This window comes from Chiloscyllium plagiosum, unplaced genomic scaffold, assembly GCF_037043375.1.
Source record: "Chiloscyllium plagiosum isolate Xiang-an unplaced genomic scaffold, Cpla_swu_hap1 HiC_scaffold_29, whole genome shotgun sequence".
Taxonomy (NCBI): domain Eukaryota; kingdom Metazoa; phylum Chordata; class Chondrichthyes; order Orectolobiformes; family Hemiscylliidae; genus Chiloscyllium; species Chiloscyllium plagiosum.
This window is the reverse complement of record NW_028270167.1, coordinates 7,604,759-7,622,386: the sequence shown is the minus strand read 5'-3', so window position 1 is coordinate 7,622,386 and position 17,628 is coordinate 7,604,759. Positions and strand designations below refer to the sequence as shown.

General features: G+C 43.1%; 1 protein-coding gene across 5 annotated transcripts in view; it reads right to left on the bottom strand.

The window, feature by feature from the left end:
* zbtb16a (zinc finger and BTB domain containing 16a) overlaps positions 1 to 17,248 on the bottom strand; it is a 276,188-nt gene extending 258,940 nt beyond the window's left edge. Inside the window, exons 1-2 of one of the 5 annotated variants that reach the window (XM_043676535.2) lie at positions 16,985 to 17,248; positions 986 to 2,305 (exon numbers count right to left, since the gene is read on the bottom strand). In XM_043676535.2, the coding sequence (XP_043532470.1) occupies positions 986 to 2,208 (1,223 nt within the window). In that variant the 5' untranslated portion in view covers positions 2,209 to 2,305; positions 16,985 to 17,248. Of the gene's footprint in view, positions 1 to 985; positions 2,306 to 11,046; positions 11,187 to 12,025; positions 12,364 to 13,359; positions 13,624 to 16,984 lie in introns of those variants that run through there. The other 4 variants (XM_043676534.2, XM_043676533.2, XM_043676540.2 and 1 more) reach the window with 4 other exon arrangements.
* Positions 17,249 to 17,628: the final 380 nt, after the last annotated feature.

Here is a 17,628-nt window from a genome sequence, read left to right as displayed (position 1 = left end):
TTTTTCACTGTGCAGTCCTGGATCCCACGAGATAATATCCAGGAAAAGTTGAAGGACAGTTTGGTTTCAGGATTAAGCAATGGTTGACAGACTGTATTACCCTCACTCATCCCAAGGAATACTACTAACAGAAACAGATCTTAAGGATAACAAGTATGGACAAGGAAAACCATCTATTTGGATGCCCGTACAATTTCTATGCTGTGCTACCTTTGGTTGGACCCATCAGTTCTTGAGCCTAGGAGCACTCCTTCTACTGAATCTTCAACAAATCCTACGGCATTCATGGAGTACATATGCGGTTTCATTTTCCATCTTGTACTTTACGTTCATCTATGTTAAACAGAGTCTTTTACAAATCTTCTCCCACTCCAAGCTGAATGCTAATGAGACCATAGGAATAGTAGACCATTTAGCCCCTTAAGCCTTCTATACCTAACCCATCTAAGAGGCTCCCATTAAAACGAAAACACCGGTCAGTTTTAGTTATATTTTAAAAAGATGTTTGTCTATCTCCACTGTTGCTGGTTGTAGACTATCGGAGAGACAAATGGGGAGGTCAGAAAAAAAAAGAATGATTTTTGCACAGAAGCTGGTTAGAGCAGAGAGTGGTATGCTATAAAACATGTCGTGGAGTTCATAAATTATTTAAAAGGGTATTAGACAGCTGCTTGTAAAACGGGAAACTTAAAAGGGCCTAGACTGTGAGCTGGCGACCAGGATCAGAACTGACAGTTCATGGAGAAAGATACAGGAGCAAGATTGAGGAGATGGACAGGCCTTAAATTTCAAATTAAAGAAAAAAGCCTCTTAACATCCTATGACTCTGTAAAGATCCTTCTCATTTTTCTCGTAGCTGCCCATTTGTAACCTCTCATCAGTTCCCTTTGCCAGCACCCAATAATCGGAATAAGGACTGGGTGCATTGCCACTGGCTAAACAACCCTTCAAGGAGTGCCACAAGGCATGGTCGCAATGTCTTTACCTGTGTTGTTCAATGGCGTCATTATCTGATAGCTCCATGCCACAAACGTTACACCTCTCACTGGCAGATCTATTCTCTGTCTTCATGCCCACTGCAAGCTCGCCCAATTTGTTGAAAAGTTCCCTCTGAATGAAACCTTGAGGCAGAAGCCCCCCATAACCAGTAAAGTCCATAGCCACAGAGAGTGTAGGCTGCACGTGGAGAGCAGAGGATAAGGAAGTAGGCACCTCCAACAGACCGTCAGTTCTGCGGTTGAATTGGACAGGGTACAACGTGCCATGTTTCTCAGCCTGCATGTTGGGGTTGCTCTCCAAGCTGCCTTGTATACCCAGCCCTGCCTCGTGAGCTTGCTCTCCAGAGTTTTCCTCACGAACATAGTGCAGCTCACGGGCACTGGTGATGACACTGCTACGTGTTGGCGTGCCAGGGGCTTCTTTGTACCTATCTGTGTCAGATAACTTTTCACCTGCTGAAGAGCCCGATTCGCCAGTCTTGGGACTGGATCCCTCCTCTACCTGCATCATCTCGTGCTTGACTTCAGTTAGCATGGTATGCCTCTCCCCAGCAGTGAATGCTTCATCTGCTGAGGCTTGTTGTAAAGACCCTTGAATAATTGACTGTCCAATACTCATGAGACTATCTACAGCAGCTTTGGTGGGGCTCATTGCTGAAAGCCCAAATGATGTGGAGACAGAAGGGCTTTGTTCTTCCATTGTCCTGACTGGTACAGCCTGATTACTCATATAGCCAACCTCTTCACCAGACAGTTGTTTTGTCACCAATATATTCTTGTTAAACTTGGTCTTGCCTCCATCCTCGTCTTCGGTGACTGTCATTTCTGCATCATTATCATCTGTGGTCTGGATAGTCTCTAGAATCTTCAAACACTGTTCCTCCAGATACTCAATCTCCAAGATCTCAGCCGCATACAGTAGATCGTCCAAGTCTTCAACTTTCGCCTGGAGCGTGGCAGTGTAAGCATACTCGAGAATCTGTTGGAAGGTCTTTGGTGAAAGGAAGTCCAAGGTGTAATGCTGACTGTTGCGAAGAAACAAAATCTCAAACATCTTGCTCGTACAAGCTAAGACAGTCCGATGGGCATGAAATTCTTGACTATCCACCAAGATCACCACATCACACAGAGTCCCCAAAAGTCGCATCTGGTTGGCCTTGTGAAGGAGCGCCGAGGGATGGCTGGGGTTCTGAAGCTTTATTAATCCCATTTTTAATCAAATCCACCACTCTGCTGTACGCTGGACCAACTCATGAGGATGTCTGTGGCAGTTAGTTACACGGCTTAGCGTACAGGTGTTCAGTTATCTGCAGGAACAAAAAGTCAACAATTTTAGAACTGACTAATACTTTGACGGAAAGCAAGTTCCACTGTCAAGCAACTCCCTCTCACCTCCCCCATACCCCACATAGCCCACCCAGACTCCGAGGCAAATTAGATTTAGATATTTGTCTCCAAGTCCTTTCATGACCCCACCCCATCCACTTCAGCGCGACTGCCCAATCCTATGAAATCCTCCATTCTGTTGCTCAGGATTCTCATACAATTCAATACCCCATTCCCTGATCTCAAATCACACCTTCAGAGGCAAAACCTTGATATAATGGTTCCTAAAAAAATACTCTCTCCTCTTGTCATCTTCCCCTCCTATTTCAAAAATCTCTTATTTGGCCATTCTTCTTAATTTCTCCTTTGCTGCTCAGGTGGTGGTTATTGCCTTAGCACATTTGTGATATGCCTGGGATTGGTTACAACATCACGAAAACTCTGCCACCCCATACCAGAGCATGAAACATCTCCCAATCACCCATCACCCCCTGATGAGCAATATTGGCTCCTGGTCCAGCAACACTTCCAATTGGAACTTGTCCCTCTTATTTACGTTGCCTCACCTCTCTCCACCTTCTCACTCTCCGTAATCCCTCAAGTCCTTTAGGGAAAGGAAATTTTTGTCCTTGCCTAGTCTGACTTACATGTGACTCCAGACCTACAGCTATGTAATTGACTCTAAACTGTCTCCTAGGCGATTGGGGATCAGTAATAAATGCTGGCCTAGTCACTGATGCTCACATCCTATGATTGAATTTTTTCAAAGTGAACAAACACAAACTGTAGCCTTTTCTAGAAAATGAGAATTTTTAAATAGTTGTTTAAGGTAGCCCTTTAATTTAAAGTACCAAAACTGTGCTATAGTTTTATTTCCCCTTGCAGAATTCATCCTAAACTCTGGTTATTGTTTATCATGTGCTGGACTGTAGAACATTAAGTGCTTTAGTCATAAATCAATATAGCCACAAATATAGTATTTAATCCATGGTGACAAATGCTTTTCGTGAAGGTTATTTACTACCCTGCTTTTTTCCCAGATGCAGCACTAGGCAAAACCTTCCATCTTCCTAAATTAATTACCAGCCAATACGATCACTATCCCTGATAAACTTTGATAGCCAAGATTAATTATTTGAAATTTCCACAGGACAAAGAAAGGTGGTAATTTGATTGAAGTATGGCATGAACAAAATGCAATTTAGTGAGTGCCCAGAGATATTATCGGAATCCAGCGTAGGGACAATACCCACCTTTATTGACCACTGCAATCCAACTAAACCCCAAGAAGAAGGTGTGCAGAATGCAAAGAACAAGGGCGTGAAAGAGAAGAAAGAGACAGCACGAGAGGCAGCAGCCACAAAAACAGCAGTTTTAAAAGATAGTTGGCAAAAACGGTGCGTTTTTTGTGACCTGAACTGCACTGCCTGCAAGAGTGGGGGAAACAAATTTAATCATTAGTTTCAAAAAAGACACACTTAACCCTATATTTATTATTCCTTTTTGAGAAAAGAGCAGAGAAACCGGATGAATTGATAGCTCTTTTAGACAGAGTGTTAGCAGTAAAGGGCTGAATGCCTTCCTTCTGTACCATAGAATTCTATCGTGTGAAAGACACAAACACAAGTGTTACATAAAACCTGAAACGAAGGAGTCACGTATCCCCTGATGCTTTCCATTGGTACCTTCACTTTCAGTAATTTGATATGGCTCCATTCCAATTGGCTCCAAATCGGCTGCTAACATTTGGCTCATCAAAGCCAAATATTCTTGGGTAGAACAACTAACTCATCTTGGCCTGTTGTATCCAGCTCCTGATTATACTATCACCACACGGAGCATGTCTTGAGAACAACCTTCAACCCACGGAGCCATATTTCGATTAGAATTCAGGCGGTATTGCATGGTCACTTGGTGGTGGGATCACATCAGAACAACGTGGACCACAACATGGATTTTAACACCCCAGCAACAACAAAAACATACCAAAGGTCACTCAGCATTACTAATGGTTAAGTTCACAGTGAGAAACTTTAATTGCATAAAATGGAGGAAAGGTGTGGGAGCAAGCAATACATAGCGTGAGCAAAACAGGCCATTTGCCCCACCTGCTTTACATGAATGCCTCCCCTTCTCCTATCAAGTTACCCGTCTAGCTCTTTCCCACAATCTTGTCTAGCTTTCCCTTAAATGCATTACCCAATTTGCTTCAACTATATCTTATAGCAACAAGTTCCATATTGTCTGGGTGAGAGGACTTTCTGTCCCATTGGATTTATAGCCATCATATAAATATGGTTCCAAGTTTCAAACCCCTGAGTGGAAACACTTCTACAGTTTAAACCTTGTAATAGGAGTGACATAGTATGAATAGATTTCCATTTTATCACCCCTTCATCTATCTCTCTTCTACAGGAGAGCCCCAATGTCTTCAATCTATCCAGATCTGATCATGTTATTCCACGTTATTCAAAAGGACAATCACCAATTCACACAACCATCTCCAGTTATCCACTGGCTGAAAGAACTGAGTGATTACATGTGAATGCACAATACAGATGGGTGCCTATGCTCTGACACTGGTTTCACACCATCTCTAAAGAGGTGAAAAACATGACCGGAACAGACAGGACAGAAAGGATGGCAATAGCAAACATTGCTGAAAGTATGATGAGCGACAGTTTTGCACAGCACACAGTCATTGATGTCTTGTCAAGGTTTTCACCAAACTAGCCAAGTTCATCAGCAGAATCCCCAGCAGAAAAATGGAATCTTTGAATGCCCTTCATCCAGGAAGAATTTACAAGGAGTTTGAGACTCCAGGAAAAGTGAGAATATTGCACAAGTAGATTACATCAGAAGAGTTTAATGTGTAACACCCACACAACTCACTAGCAGCGTTACCAAAGATTTTGCTACTCTCCAAGCCTACAAACTCCACCACCTCCAAGGACAGGATGCAACAGGTACACGGAAATGCCACCACCCTCGGGAGACAAATCATCTATAATAACCATTTCATCACAAATTTATAATTCTGAATCGCCCTCCCCAAAGACACTGTGGGTGTACCTTCACCATCTGATTTACAGCAGCTTAAAGACGGCACCCACTGTAAGCTTTTTAAAGGCAATTAGAGATGGATGTGAACGACTGGCTTTGCCGACAATACTTAAATCCCATGAATAAATGTATTTTATTTTAAAATGTGGGATCCTGTGTCTTCATGGTGACACAGTAAATGTAGAAAAAGATAAAATGCAAAGCAGTAGTATTTCATCAGGCTCTGTGAATTATTGGTTGATGAGCGATTTCTGGATTGTGCAACACCGGTAGAGAATGGAGCGAGATTAATGTTCAGTGGGAGCATTTCTGCTGCAGAGTCCAAACAGTTCCACCAAGAGCTGACAATGGTCCCACTCAGAATTCAGAGTTGATATCCAGGATTCTTGGGCTCTGTGGGTTCAATCTCACTTCCCTGCTGCATACACGTCCTCCACTCCTACCCAACTGTATAGTATGGTATGTATACTACTTACCCATCATATTAGCCTGCAAATTCCTCTCTGATCCACCGTCTCCAAAACAGAAGATTGAAAAAAATATGAAAACCGCAAACTATTAATATTGGTGACGGAGTGAGAGATAGAAAAACTGACCTCAGTCAAAACGTACATGTCCCACCAACATTGGAAATGTATCATGTTAGTGGACTCGTACTAACTGAACCTAAATTGAAGTGACATTCAGCACACACAATTCCCTTACATCCAGTCATTATTACTGACATGACCTTGATTAGCAATATGCTTTGTAGACACTGAAGAAAACAAGCTTTCCAAGCAGCAGGTTTCATAGAATAGTCCGGGTTGGAAGAAGGCCATTCTTGAAACAACTGCTCTGCTCACTCCCTCTTTTCTTTAAGTATTATCCATTATTCCCAAATTAGAAAAAGGTTACTATTAAATCTGCTTTCACTGGCCTTTCACACACCATGTGCCAGGTCACAACAACTCTGTATTGCATTCAATTTCTCATTCTCTCGTTCTCTATCTAATTCACAAGAGTCTATGTACCCTGCTCAGCACAAAAGTTTCTTAAGTTACTCTATTAAATCCTTATAAGCATGGAGTATTAAGTGGAGCCTTAACCTTCTTGACTCTAAAGAAGAGCAGTACAACGCCACCACAATCCTAACTTAGACCATTTAAAAGATGCAGAAGCAATCTTGCTAAGTGTAAGTAAAATCCACGCAACTTCATTTGTTTCCAACTCTCTCATTTAGAGAAAGTATTTTCACTCCCAGTATTTTCATCCAACTGAGTCAAACTCTCACCTTTGAGAATCAGAAGATTGTGATTTCCAGTCCCACACCAAGGCTTAGATTGTTGGACATGCTGTCAGAATGTTATGTTGAGACTCATTTACCTAGAGCTACTTGGTGTGGAAGGGATGTTCTCCCTGGTCAACATTTCCACCTCAAAAACCTTAAATGGGGATTCATCATTCACATCACTAGTTAAGATGATTCTTGGTTTTCAAATCCCTCCATACCCATCGCCATCCTCAACTCTAACAGCTTTACAATCCTCAAAGATCGTGGTGCACCTCTAATCAGAATCAGAGAGATGTATAGCACGGAACCAGACCCTTCAGTTCAACCTGTCCATGCAGAACAGATATCCCCATCATGAGGGGCATGGATTGGATAAATAGGCAAAGTCTTTTCCATGGGCTGAGGGAGTCCAGAACCAGAGGGTATAGGTTTAGGGTGAGAGGGGAAAGATATGAGACCTAAGGGGCAGTTTTTCATGCAGACGGTGGTACGTGTATGGAATGAGCTGCCAGAGGAAGTGGTAGAGGCTAGTACAATTGCAACATTTAAAAGGCATCTGGATGGGTATATGAATAGGAAGGGTTTGGATGGATAGGGGCTGGTTGCTGGCAGTTGGGACTAGATTTAGTTGGGATAATGTTGACTTCTTAAGCAAACTTGACTTTTACAAGAAAAAAATCCACAAATGGCGTCCATGTTATCAGCTTTTTGGATCTTAAACTCTAGAATGCCCACTAAACCCCACATCTGACCAGGCTTTTAGTCATCCAACCAATATCTCCTTACATGGTCAGTACTAAATTTTATTGCATTTCCCTCCTCAAATCTATTTGATGTACTACTCCATTAAAAAGGCTGCTTTATAAATGCAAGCCGTTGTTGGAGCTTGGTATATTGGTGTCCACAAAATGCATTTATGTTTATCCAACATATCCAGTAACAACTTAATAGTTTGTGAAATGCTTTGGCATGTAATAAGGTGCTGTATAAACACAAGAAAATGGCTAAACCAAATGAACTGGATAAGAGTTGCATCTTCCTGGAAATGACTTCTTGTCTAACCATTCCTTTATTTTTGTGATGAGACACAATCAATATTTACATAAGCAATTCCAATAACACTAAGGCACATATTCTGCAATGAAATAAAAATAATTACTAATTTCCAGGGGGGAGAAAAAGAACAGCATCTCATTTTGAGCACAGGCTGTAATTTCCTTACAAAAGGAACAAAAACATGCAATATGGATGTCTATTAGGAAAGGTCATTGACTTTTTAATTTCTAAAATCTACTGGTCATGGAGCTCGTGAAAGACTTGTTGTTTTCTCATTCACTAGGACATTACACTCTCGATATTTAAATTTTGTCCGTAAAACAGGACTGTTTCAAGACACCCCAGGAGTACAGATGGTGCAAGTAAAAAAAACTATTTAGAAATTTGATCATGTCTGTACATTGTAATATGGATAAGCATCCATCATTCCTCAATGTGTGCACCTTGTTACAAAAGAAACCACTGCTTCCAAAAGCTGTATCCTCAAATCTTTAAAATTATTTCTAACTCAATAGCCAAGTTGCAATTAACAAATTTACTGTTAAATCTCATGTCCTTGTTCCGATAACTCTCCTTCCTTTTCTCACCCTTCATGCACTCAATGACAAAAACTTTTCAACTTCCTGTTCAAGCACTATTATTCCTGACTACACACAAAACTTTAAAGACAATGATCACTAAAAGTATATTGTAAGGATTTCACACCATGGAACAGCGTCTCTCACCTGATACCAAAACAATCCCTCACCAGTGGAAAAGCTCAACTGTTTTCATTAGGTAGAGAAATAACTAGAATTTAATTTTTTAAAACATCAAATTTTATTATGGATTTTACAAATTTAGTTGACAAAATGGAGCAAGATTTTGGCCCCAAAAAAAAAATCTTAAAGCTTCCATGCTCTACAAGAAACAGGGACTACACTTCAGATAAAAACTTTGCACAACACTTTGGAACACAAGGTCAAGACAGACTTTATAAATGCATGTATTGAAAATCATGCACTGAAATAACCCCAACATTTTTGCCTCCATAACATTTTTGGGTAGGTAATTGCAAGCTTCTTTCTAAAATTCTTTCAGAGGATCTGGGTGTCGCTGACTGGGCCAACATTAGTGGTCAATCACTATTGGCCCTGGAGAAGTTGATGGCAAATTGTACTCTTGAACCACTGCAGACCTTGGGGAGTAGATAAACCCACAGTGCTGTTAGGGAGGGAGGGCCAAGAGTTTGACCCAGCAACAGTAAAGGAATGGTGATACAGTTCCAAGTCAGGATGTTATGATGTGGTTTGGAGGGGAACTTGTTCATTTCTGGAATTCTTATTCTTTATAATAAACAAGTTTTTCTGAACAAACTGCCCTAAATTGGCCCTTCACTCATTCCCATTTAAGTTCCTTAATCTGTTTGTGATTTATTGTAAGAATGTTACAGTCTTCATTAATCTATAATTTTTGATATTTCACTGTATCTTATGCAAGGAATTTTTTGTTTAATCATTGCTCCAAAGAGAATTGAATCTCTTTCAAGTTTTCCTTCCCAAATCACCCCCTTCACATTTGGGAATCTGTCACATTGCTCCTTTGAGCAGGTATCAGACTTGCTTTGGGAATCACTTTATTTGTAGCCTAAAGGAATGCGTCAGAAGTTATTCAACCACAAGGTGCATCACAGACTCAAACATTCAGTGACAGTACTTTCCCAACAATCACAAACAGTAGAGATGTCCATCCATGGGAGCACAGAGCCAGGTACACAATTTTCAAATAATTGAGCTGGGAAGAGTGAGGACAAAATGGGAGGCTGGATAAACAGGGGGGAGCGAGAAAATAATTTGCAGATTGGGACATAGCACAGATTTTTTTCACAAAGCATAATGGCCATCTTCAATTTCTTGGGATGCATAGACTACCTAAACTCTGAATATGAATAATCTTCACATCATTCAAATATTTTTAAATATCCCTGGGTTTCCACTTTGAGGACAGGGATCACAGAAGAAAAAGGAATGTCTGGGACAATTGAAAGTAATAGAGGTGAGGGAAATAATAGAGAAAGAAGGGTCAGAAAGTTGGAAAAGACAGAAGGCAAAAGACAAAAAAAATTGAGAAGGCATTAAAACAGTAAGAAACAGCATGAATATTTTCAATTTGAAAATAATTCCATCTGCATGTTCACAAGAACACCAAAACAAAAAGGTCTTGGTATTCTTGTGTTTTTTTTGGGGGCCAAAGACCGTAGAACGTGAGGGAAACATCAAGTGGAAGGAAAACTAGGGATGGGCAATAAATGCTGGTCAGCCAGCAGCACCCACATCCCACAAAAGAATAAAAAATTCTCTAACACAGTAGTTAGAGAGTCAGGAGTAAAAAAGGCCCTTCGGCCCATCCTTTCCACAGCAGTCATCCACCTATTCTGGACAGTTTTTCGTCACTTGCCTGTCGTCTTGCACACTCTATCATATTTCAAGTTCTCGTCCAGATAGTTCTTGAATGCCTTGAGAATTCTTTCCTCTACCACCCTTTTAAGGCAGTGTGTTCCAAATACCCACTAAATGAAATACTTCAAATTCTGCCTAAACCTCCTGCTCTTTATCTCAAAACTGTTGAGGTGACTGACATTGAGTCACTTAAGTCATGAGAGAAAAGAAGGAAAGTGCAGAGATTAAGATAAAAAGAGATAGGAGGGATGTGACATGACATTGATGGGCCAAACAGCCTGTTTTATGTATGTATAATAAAACAGTAAAGATCTGATCAGATATTGGAGCATTGATGAGGTTTGAGAAAGGCTAACAAGTACACACTGGGCTGAAAAGGCAATGCTATCCTCAGGGAGGTATTTATTACAGTACTCTACCCTGTGTCATTGCAGTACCAACACATTACACAAAAACAAAGCTTCCACTTAAATCTAATGTCCTTCCACAATGTTGAAAGAGACTAGCATCATAATTATGCAGTACAGAAGAGAACCTTCGGCCCATCTGTGCCACCAAACTACACAATCTACAATAGATTCTGCTGCTCAATAGAATCCAAAAGGATGGCACTGGAAAAGCCTAGCAGGTCAGGCAGCATCCGAGGAGCAGGAGAGTTAACATTCCGGGCATAAGCCCTTCATCAGATCTCCAGCCCATCGGACGCTGCCTGACCTGCTGGGTTTTTCCAGCTTTTCGACTCTGACTCTCCAGCTTCTGCAGTCCTCACTTTCTCCTACCTGCTGCTCAATAGGTTCCACTAGTGAGGAGTCTCTGGCCTCTTCAAACATATTGTACTCTGAAGGTGAGAAAAGCCACAAAGCTGGGCAAAAAGGCAATGGGTCATCCATACCTGTGAGTGATTGATTGATTGATTGACTCCTGGCTGCAACTCAAAGCGTTGGAGGGAGGGAGGGGAAGCAGGGAGAGAGTAACAGGTAGAAAATGAGGAAGGTATTGGCTGCTGTTGGTGAGCCCCCGACAGAGCTCAGACCCGGGGAACTGGCCCCTCAATGGGAGAGACTGAGATGGAGGGAGAGGGAGCGAGAGTCAGAGATCAGCTTTACAAATCCATTGCATCTCCAAAACCACACACTCTACTGACAACAGATTCGTTTATTAACATATTTGTGAGCGTTTAATGTTGACAGGGGTTGGGGGGCGGGGGTGGAAATCCGCCCCATTACAGAGACGGATCCCTCAAGGAGGTTAGCTAAAGCAACATTATAGAGCAACTTCTCCCACAAGCGGAAAATGAGGGTGAGGGTGGGGGGCGGGTGGGATTAAAGTCAATGACAGATGAGCATGTGTCCTTCCCGGGCCTCCCCTCAATCTTTGTCAGAAGGCGGGGGATTTCCCCGTCTTCTCTCTCCGAGTGTACCGGAGAATCCCAGGCAGGCCACGGTGACCCGTTCACCCACCCAGCAGGCGGCCGATCAGCCCATCGCGGCTGCTGGCAGCCCTTCAAAAAGAGCAGCGTTCCCCACCTCCTGCTTCCGTCCCTCTACCCCCCCCCCCCCCCCATACCCCGGGGGAGTTTGAGTAACAACGATGAGGGGAGTTCAAGCTCTTTCTCTCCCCCCCTCCACCCCCCCGTAACTCGTTAATCATCAGTTCATATCCCGGACGAGCACCTCTCCTGGATTCGGAAGGATTGGGGCGAAAATGGAATGATACACAATGAACAGAAATGGGTAAATGATTAAGTTAAAGTCGGCACATCTCGCACTCAACACGTAAACTCTCTCACTGTAAATTGTGATCATTAACTGAGCCAGGAAGATTTCAACCCTCCCCTGAATGTAGTCTGCCACCTGTCTGCGGTGGGTTACCTCGCCTCGTCACCCTCCAAGCGCAAACACATCGCGTTTTAGCTCCGAAATACCATAACCCGGCGAGGCTGGAAGTTATCCTCAAAATTCAGCGACTCTCTTTTTTTTTAAATGTCAAAAGCTCCATCAGATCTCCAATTCTGATTGAAGTAAAACACATCCTGAAAACGCCCAACGTTTTACCCCAACAGCGGCAAAGGCTGCTGTATTAAACAGTTGCAAATTCAGATCAGCACTAAGTTCGCAAGTCCTGTGTGTGTATGTATGTGGGAGACAGGGGAGAGAAATAAAAATCTGTCCCCGACCACAGGCACTCGGCGGAGCTAGCTGTAGCAAGTGTGTGTGTATCCTCGCCCCGTCTCTCTCCCACTCACTCCATACCCATCCCTCTCCCGCATCCTTAACCTTCCCCGTCTCCCTCCCTCCCCTAAACTCACCCGAGGTACATTTCAGGTCAGTTTCACACCCGGTGGGATTCGATTCTTGTTGATTTCACAAACACAAATCGGACGTGTCAGATCAGCACCGTTGAAAAATACAACGGGTGGGGGAGTGAAGAGGAGAAAATAAGAGGGTCGTAGCTGGAGAAAGGGAAAATAAACAAACATTGTACAGAAAGAGATGTACAAATCTGACTTAGCTCGCAACCCTTCCGAGATGTCAAAAGGGATTTAAAAGGACTACAGGGAAATGTGTTTATAACGGTACTTTCCCGGGGGGGCGGCTCAATCTCAGCAGCAAGAGATTTAAAAATCTAACACCGTCCCCACACACAAAGATGCTGAAAGGCCACCGGGATCTCAGCTGGGGGATCTCAGCAGCGGCTTCTCGGTCGCCCCTCTCCCGGTACTAGTTCTAAACGGGAGAGCCTCCGCCATCAGATTAACAGACACACACACATACATACATCCAGCCAGACACAGAGACACACAAGCGGCTGTAAACAGGAGCCGGCTCCGCGTCCAAAGGCTGAACACAGCCGCAGGATGGAACTGGGAGAGAGACAGAGCGGAGAGACTCACAGAGGGAAGAGAGATCCCATATCTGTGCCGGGAAACAGCTTCAAATTCCAAGTGCCGGCTAACAAAGACGGATCCGCCAGCTCTCACAACACACACATTTACAAATGTACCTCACTGTTTTTTTTTTAAAACACACTTTCACTGTTGGTTATTGCAGGGATGCACACCGGTATCTCATCAGGAGAGTTCCCCGGACAAAAATGTATTTCCTTCGCAAACAAAGCGAGCCAAGAGCAAAAAAAAGGCAGAAAGTCAAACACCATTAAATTATCACAAAAGCTAAATAGTTGCATTATTTTGGTTTTTGCATACCTTATCTTTTTGCCTTCCCCCTCTCTCCAAATCAACACGGTTTTTTTTAAAAAATATATATTGATACAATCGTTTTTTCATTCAGTAGCGGCCTCAGTCTGGAGGTACTCACCGAATTATGCACGCTATTATTAGCACAGCATACAAAACAGTTCACAGTGCGCGCCGCACTCGCTCACATCCACCTCTCCGGCTCCATGTAGCAAATCAGCAGATTGGAGACGTCATCGCTCCGCGTGTGTGTCTCTCTCTCCCCCTTCCTCCCTCTCTCACTCACTCAAGGCCACATCAGAGAACCGCAGCCGAGCCAGCCCCAGCTCCCTGTGACAACTGCTGCTTCGCCATCTTTGATCCTGGCACCAGCTGCCACTACACCAACTCACCCCCCCCACCCCCCATCCCCAATCCTCACTCCACTGTGTCATTCCCCCATCCCCCAAATCTCCAATCCAGCGCGAGCCTCAAACACGTCCCGCATCTCTGCGGGATAACCTCGACAATCCTATCCATTCAACAAAATGAAACGCAAAAAGTGCTGGGAGAAAGAAACTGAGCAATTCAGGCAGCGGAGTGTTAAACGTTTGCAATCTAGTGACTCCTCATCAGGACTGCCTTTTAAAATATAATCACACGTTTATTGGAAGAGTCTGTCAACCTTCCCCAAGCTTGGGAGGGAGCAGAATCTCGGGGTGATGATATTATTTTGCTACTGTTTCAATCCACAACGGAATTTATGACAATAGACAATAGGTGCAGGAGTAGGCCATTCTGCCCTTCGAGCCTGCACCACCATTCAATATGATCATGGCTGATCATCCTTAATCAGTATCCTGTTCCTGCCTTATTTCCATAACCCTTGATTCCACTATCCTTGAGAGCTCTATCCAACTCTTTCTTAAATGAATCCAGAGACTGGGCCTCCACTGCCCTCTGGGACAGAGCATTCCACACAGCCACCACTCTCTGGGTGAAGAAGTTTCTCCTCATCTCTGTCCTAAATGGTCCACCCCGTATTTTTAAGCTGTGTCCTCTGGTTCCCACTTTTCGTCCCACTTCTCAGACGCTTTACTGGAGAATTCTCACATGTAGCTAATTGGGTCAGATATCCAGCCATTATTCCTCGCCTAATACAAAGCCAAACTTCAGGGGTGGAAACTTCATGATTTTCAATTCCGCCCTCGCAAACCCCGTTTTTAATCTTGGGCTGTAAGTCGGGAACATATTCCAATTCCGCACTGTCCAAAACACGGTGTTTCTGTAACCGTACAGACCTGTCGCTGTATCCATGAGTGAAAATTGCATTCCCTGCACAGTAAGTAAAATATATTTTAAAGTCATACCCGAAACTGCGTTAGTAATAACCAGCTCCATATCTAATGAACCCACGCTAAACACGTGGCTAAATCCTGACCAATTTAGTTATCACTATCATTTACTGTAGCCCATTATAAAAATATCTAAAGAAATAAATCCGATATCTTCAGGAACACGCACTCAATAATCACATCTATCGAATTAAAAAAAACACGGAGGGTCACTGGAAGGACTCGATTATTTTAGCTTTTTTAAGAAAAACAACTTAATAAAAACATTTCGAGCCAGTATTTTTGTTTTTGTCTGCGTATGAGGGAGTGTTAGAAATCACAACACCAAGTTATAGTCCAACAGGTTTAATTGGAAGCACACTAGCTTTCAGAGCGACGCTAGTCTCTAAATCATGAGAGAGAGAAAATATCGCTGGAGTGTTAATTCCAATACAGGAGCTCAAATAATGCAGTAGGCTGCCTTATGACAAGGCGCTAGCTCTGTGGAAGTAGATTACACATTGTTCACGCAGGAAGTCCGTGGCACGAATATACAGCAAGATGCCGTGAGCGAGTGTGTGTCTGTGTGTCAGGGCCAGACCAAGTTTCACTGAGTAGGTGGACGCTGTGCTTGTAAGTGGCCAAATGAGCTACTCACAACTTTAATGAGGCCAGTCATGATGTTTTATTGAGAATGTCATATTAGGAACCATCCTGGGGAGTCACTGACTACAATCACACCACTGCGCTTTGAACGCCCGCTACAGAAACCAGAAGAAAACAAAATTACCGCGAATCGGAAACATTTTAAAAAAGTGAAATGGCTGGATAAACTCAGCAAGTCTGGCAGCATCTGTGGAGAGAGAAACAGTTAACGTTTCGAGTTCAGGGACCCTCCTTCAAGGTGGTATATTCCCATTACACACACAGCTTGGCCAATGGCTTCTTCTATGTGGTCAAGAGTGTGCTGCTGGGAAAGCACAGCAGGTCAGGTAGCATCCGAGGAGCAGGAGAATCGACATTTCAGGCAAAAGCCCAGACAGTCTATTTAAGCAGACCAGTTTTTAAGTGCAAGTATTCTGTATACTACTCAAGGTCCAATACTATTAACAGGTTTTTTAAAAAATGGATTATTACACCGTAGCTGATTGGATGGACCGTTACACTAGCCCTATTTCCCACCCGTCCTGGAGTTGAAACATCCGGTGGTCCTACATTGCATCACAGTAAAATACTGCCAGACCTGCTGAGTTTCTCCAGCATCGACAATTCTGTCTTACTTTAGCCCCGTTGGTAGTGTGTCAGGACAGTATGTGTGAGAGAGTTGATGGGTTGGCGTGCACAAGCCAAGGCTGAATCTCTCTAGAGTCATTTGCTACCACTTAAAGCCTGGCGCTGACACGGTTTATCACGGGGGGGGGGGGGGAGAAAAAACACCGTACGAACTATACATCAAAATACACGCGAAACATGACCGAAAGCAATTGAGGCAGGTTTTTTTTTAAAAAAGACTTCTCTCCTGGGCCAGTATTTATTATCTTCCCTAGTTGCCCTGGGAAAGATGGTGGTGCGCAGCCTTCTTGAACACCCTTAGTCCATTTGGTGTAAGGACACCCACAACTTAGTTACTGGGAAAGTTCCAGGACTTTGACGGAAAACAGTGAAATATTTCCATGTCAGGCTGGTGAGTGACTTGGAGGACAACTTGCAGGGTGGGTGGTGTTCCTATGTATCAGCTGCCCTTGGTCCCTCGAGATGACAGAAGTCACGGGTTTGGAAGGTTTACATGGGGGCAGATAGTCCGCAATGAGGAAGGAATCCTCCACCAGAAACAGGAACTCGGGTTGCTCTCTCCACACCTGCTGAGCTTTCCCCAACTATTTGTTTGGTTAATCAGGTTCAATATTGCGGGCTCAAACAGAAAATACATTTGAATCACTTCTCCACTTGAGAACCAAGAGGTGGGGGAAGGGGGAGACAAGAGTTGGGATCGCTTCATATCCGAATTAACCCATTCTGTAACTGTTTCCATCTCGTTAGTTCGGAATTTAAGAACTCGAATTGAGATTCCCTCTAGTCAGTAATTAATCCTCAGTTTCTGTTGGACAGCGCCCTCTCCATTTAAAACACGTACTCCAGAAACATGAATAGCGTGGAGCATGTTGCTGATGTACCCCGTGACTAGAGTTAATCACTAAACGATTTAATTGTATTTTTAAATAATTTATTTGCCACTTGACTTTTGCACCCGGAACAAATATAGAGACACAGTTGTAGCCCCCCCAAAAACAAACCCTGGACGAATGAATTGTGTAACTTACAGAAACCATCCCTGAAACGTTGGAAGAGTGACCAGTTTTAAAACGAGCTCGAAGAAGTTCAAATCACTTAACGTTATCCTGAACGAATTAATTGTAAAACATTTACTAGGCAATATTGCGTTGTCACCTCAATTTCTGATTTTTTTTTTAAATCAGGGGAAGACTAACAAAAATTTTTCTCTCCCCTCGGAGTCTTTTTTCAAAAGAAAAAACTTGTTTTAAAAAATAGCCAAATTTGAAATCAAAACCAAGTTGGGGGAGTCTACTAGAATTCCTACTTCATCTCAGTACTTTCCGAAACCGTCTCTCTCGAGAACGCCTACACAGCAAATGGAATTGAAATGACGTTTCCTATTATCTAACCTGCTTGTCCACTTCCAGATTTTAATTTAAGGCGTAAAGTTTCTCTCTGCTGCAGTCTTTTCATAGATTCCTAAAAGAGTAAAAAGGAGTTGTTGTCAGTCGATGCGGTTGCTATTTCAGAAACCAATGGTTTCTATGCATCCCCTCGGCTGCCTTGCTCCCTTTACTTGTTGTACCAGCCTTAGTAGAGCTTGCTTCACTTTGTGTAATGTGGAGCTGCCCCTTTTCTTCCTTAATGACTTTGAACGCCACACTGACAACCCCCATATGTTGCAAGACTG